The sequence below is a fragment of the Anneissia japonica genome, unplaced genomic scaffold (assembly GCF_011630105.1).
Source record: "Anneissia japonica isolate Jap-2015-1 unplaced genomic scaffold, ASM1163010v1 scaffold557_len159069_cov99, whole genome shotgun sequence".
Classification (NCBI taxonomy): Eukaryota; Metazoa; Echinodermata; class Crinoidea; order Comatulida; family Comatulidae; genus Anneissia; species Anneissia japonica.
The window spans coordinates 48,241-53,167 of record NW_022692409.1 but is presented as its reverse complement, the minus strand read 5'-3'; the positions used below and the strand labels follow the sequence as shown (position 1 = coordinate 53,167).

The following is a 4,927-nucleotide window of genomic DNA, read 5'->3' as shown; positions in this document are numbered from 1 at the left end:
AATAATAATAAGTACGATTGTAGAAACGTATACGTTGACATTACATGGAAATATTAGACCACAGAGGCCCAAATGGAATACGGTACGATATACAATATATTTACAAATGGAAGAAATATTCTAAGGCTTGGATGTAACAAAATTCAGTCACTTCATTTGAGCTAACGCTCTTCTTCGTCAGGAACTACATGAAATATTCAGATACATTAACTACTTTAAAACTTACATTACAAATTTATAAATGCTTGCTTAACTATTAAAAAAAGAATTAATATACTTTTAAACTAATCTACCATGTAGTTGTTTCACGCATTATTTTAACATAGCATTGTATCTTATATTGATTTTAATGTTTTTTAATGTAATACGCTATCAAATATGAACAAAGATGGTCATTAAATTTAATAAAATTTGTAAAGCTTACCAGAGCAAACTGTAATCTACCGTAACGATGTTTTAACGCTACATTATCCACCAACTGTGTTTCCATAGATTGGAATGCAACATCGTCGTCAGTAGGCTACCACCGGTTGACAGAGGTACTTGATATCCTGTATTAACATATTGAATTTCATCATAGACATGAGGGGTATTATCACTCCTGTGATTCTCCATAGATTGTGTTGCAGCAACATGATTCACCAACTGCGTTTCCATATATTGGGGTGCAACATCGTCGTCAGTACCACTGGTTGACATAGGAACTTCATATATGTGTTAGCATTTGAAATTTCATCATAAACTTGAGGGGTATGATCACTCCTGTGATTCTCCATAGATTGTGTTGCAGCAACATGATTCACCAACTGCGTTTCCATAGATTGGGGTGCAACATCATCGTCAATACCACTGGTTGGCAGAGGTACTTCATATGTGTTAGCATTTGAAATTTCATCATAAACTTGAGGGGTATTATCACTCCTGTGTAAGTTCATGAATTGTGGGGCAGCATCATTATTGCTAGAAGTTGGCAGACAAGTTGATACATTTACACTGTTGTCATATAATCATTCATTTCTGGAACCTCTGGGTCTGTCTTTTTGCTATTAACAAAATATGACCTAAATTAAAGAAAAACTAAATCATTTCGTATCAATAGTTAGCTTTGTTCTGCGTCTTTACATATATTTTTCTGTTCATAAGTTTACCAATTTGTATCTTTGTATTTATATAGGCTAGTATCCCGAAAAACGAGTTAAAGTTTCACTTTACATAATTATCATGATTAAAAAGAACTTCTACAGAGATCATATCTTGTCTTCATAAACGCTTAGAATGAGGGAGAAAATACTATTGTCTTTTATTCAACAGCCTTTTGTTGTATGTTATTTTCTGAAAGAATTTTGGTTACATTTATTTATAATGCAGGTTTATCTATGCTAAATTTATCTTACATTACTTTTATTTACTATAGTTTAAAAATACCTTTTTTTTCAAATTAATTATGATGTGAATCAATAATGTTGCCATAGGTTGTATATCACATCTATAACAAACTCTAAACAAAAATACTCTTAAAAAAGAATATTGTTTTAGGCACTGCCGATGCCGACATATTAGCAACATAAACTTATCATTTAAGTTGATAAAACCAGGGAATTTTACTGTTCCATGATAAAACATATTGTAATTAATTGAATTTTATTATTACAAAATAGAGTCTACCTGCAGAAGAAGACAAATAATCGAGACATCAACAGAATGAAGACACAAAGAATGTATACTGCTATTTGGTAATCAGTCACTGATGATAATGAATTAACGTTATTACCTTTAAAAGTAAATAAGTGATAAAGTTATGTAATAATAATGATGATGATGATGATGATGATGATGATGATGATGATAATAATAATAATAATAATAATAATAATATTTATAGGTGTAATTTTGCCCTACCTGACGTGGAAATGTACTGAATACACAGTACGTGTGAATAATAATAATAATAATAATAATCGTCGTTCTCATCATTATCTTTATAATCTTTATCCTCTTTGTCGTCATCTTCTTCGTCGTCGTCATCATCATCATCATCAAAATCATCATCGTCATCAGTTTGCCATTCTAATGTAGGAAAGAACAAAGATTGATAATGTATCCACTTATAGAGGTCTCAGATTGCAGAAAAGTGCATTTCCAAGAATCTAGAAAACAATCAGTTTCCAGGAGGGGACTCCTTGGCCCCCTGTCATCTAACGATTGTTTTCCAATTGGCAGAACAACACAAATTCTAGCGTGAAATGGTTATTATGAATCACTGAATCCGATCTTGGGACTCCACTTGGGAAATGTGACAGGCCTAATGTTTTTCGTAATTCCCATAAATGACCTTTGAAAGAACACATAATTGCACTTTGAACTCTTTGCAGATGATTGTATTATCTACAATTACACAGAGTCTTATGATGCACTGGAGTTAAAATGTGATCGCGATACTTTCTCGGATTGGGGAAAGAAAAATCACAAGAAAGTAACACCTAAGTGTTTCGTTTAAAGTTTCGTGCAGGTTTAAACCGCCAGATGATGAGGAGTGTAACAGTGCTTTAAAAAGAAATATACAGTATAATGTTATACATATCATTTAAGCCAGCATTTATAGATGTGAATCCTCAAACGATAACGTATGACCATAAACAGATGGAGAATTCCTAATGCATTTAAAAAAAAACTAAATTTGATAAATTACCTATAACGTTTATATTGAAGGAACATGATGTGTTGGTATTTCCTGAACCATCTGTCGCAGTAACTGACACAAGGTAATTTCCAATCATCAAAAAGTCTTGTTGCTGAATATCTGTTGCGATATTTGGAGGAACACCTGAGTTATCTTCAGCGGTGGCGGGAGTCCAAGCGGCAGCAGCAGTGTTTGTTGTCATTCCGGTCAACAACTGTATATCTGGTGGGCAAAAGGTTATGACCGGTACCTCTTTATCTGCAAGAGAAAGAGTACATTATAATTTTAATGATATACACCTTATTTTTTAAGTGTAATATAAATAAGTTATTATTTACCTATTACATCGAGAGACCGGCTTTTTAAAAAACACGTTATATTTTCATTGCAGATTTTTTGGGCCCAGTACGGACTCCAAAAGCATACATTTTCTTTTAGTTTTATAGCGTATGCGGATTTTATAAGTCCGCAATGACGATATAATACCCAACTTTCACAATGGTTGGATACACAATTTGTTCATACTGTAGTAGTCTAATGATAATGTCAGTTGTTTATTTTTTCTTGTTCTTAGTCTAGGAGTGAGATCTTACCTACATAAACTGAATATTACAGTGAAGAACTATACTCAGTCTAAACATAACAGAGTGTCCTAAATATTGTTTGAATAATATTATGTACACAGTAGTAAAATATGGTCCTACCGATTTCACAATATGTTCCGATATATCCGTTAACACATATGCAGGTAGAGTTGTTGATATCATCAACACAATATCCTCCATTTTGACACAATGTATTAATACTCGTATAATCTAGCAAACGAAATAAATTGTTTATACTTTTTAATTACTATCTTGAAAATAAATAATTTAAACTGGGGGCTATAATTATGACTCCTTAATTAAGCACTAAATGTTAATTATTATTTAATATGTCCACAATCTTAATGGGCTAATTACTGCTTTATTTAATCTTTCCCAGGTTTTTCCAATATTGTGTCATGTTTGGACATCTTCGATAAATATTAATCACGAAACACGCACTAAATAGGACGTGAGAGGACTCGTTTAATATACACAGCCCTCTACGCACTCAAGCACTGCACACAAATTGTTTCTAATGTTGGACCAACAACAAACTATTTAACGCTAGTGGAAGTCACTACTTGTTTTGTACATGTCTTAAATTATTTACAGTGTTTAATTTTTAAAGTGAGACATAGGTAAATATCATATCAAAGGTTAATTGCCCTGTCACATTATGTAATTATATAGTAATGTCATTATATCATTATCAAATTATCATAATTTTTTAATACTCATCCTCACCGTAAACAACAACATTGTCATCATTATCATTATCATTGGTAGGCCTATTATATACATACAAATGGTAGCAAAATTGAGAAGTCTTGTACATATTTGTTTAATGTTTCAATATAGTGTAGTTAACAATTACAAAGTAATTTTAGTATAAACATTCTAAAATCTGCATATTATTTCCGATCAGCACCAACTCATTTCTCATATTCACGCCCCCTCTGGCTGGATCCGCCCCTGAATTATGCGAGCGGAAGTACAAACGCCACACAAACACACACATCCACACACCCACCCCACACACACACACACACCAACACGCACCTACACACACACACACACACACACAAACGTCTTTTTTTTCGAGGGGCGAGGGTAATCATCTCTCCTTCTCAGAGAGGCGAGGGCAATCACTTTTCCTTCTAAGAGCTCTTTCTGAGAGGCAAGGGACTCAGAAGAGGGTGATAGGAAAGGAAGAGAGAGGCGAAGGTAATCACTTCTTCTTCTGGGAGGCGAGGGTGTCACCTCTCTTTCGGAGAGGCCAGGGTAATAACAAAGGAAGAAAAAGGGTGATAGGAAATGAAGGTCTTGGCAAATTGATGAACGACAATGGAGAGAAATTTCGATATCTGTATGGAAAACGATTTCATCATTGGAGGATCTATTTCAAAATATATAGACATATCATGCATAAATAAACATGGTTTTTTTAAACTCGGAAAACAAAGAATCAGATTGACCACATCACAATAAATAGAAAATGGAAGACATCCCTCAAGATGTCAAGGCGAAAAGAGGTGCTAACGCTCGAGGTGACCATTATTTACTGTCAAGCCATTTTAAATTAAAATTACGTAGAACGTCAAACATAAGCAAGAAATTCTCTCAAAACCCAGAGATTGAAGGACCCAGTCACCAGAAACAG

The 4,927-nt window shown here is 33.6% G+C and overlaps 1 protein-coding gene across 1 annotated transcript in view; it reads right to left on the bottom strand.

Annotated features, from left to right (window-relative positions):
* Nucleotides 1–240: 240 nt before the first annotated feature.
* The window catches only part of LOC117100297 (coagulation factor IX-like), a 5,465-nt gene continuing 778 nt past the window's right edge, over nucleotides 241–4,927 (bottom strand). The window contains exons 2-5 of the mRNA XM_033239946.1: nucleotides 3,385–3,495; nucleotides 2,690–2,938; nucleotides 1,666–1,771; nucleotides 241–1,061 (exon numbers count right to left, since the gene is read on the bottom strand). Coding sequence (XP_033095837.1) covers nucleotides 989–1,061; nucleotides 1,666–1,771; nucleotides 2,690–2,938; nucleotides 3,385–3,495 — 539 coding nt within the window. The 3' untranslated portion in view covers nucleotides 241–988. The remainder of the gene's footprint in view (nucleotides 1,062–1,665; nucleotides 1,772–2,689; nucleotides 2,939–3,384; nucleotides 3,496–4,927) is intronic.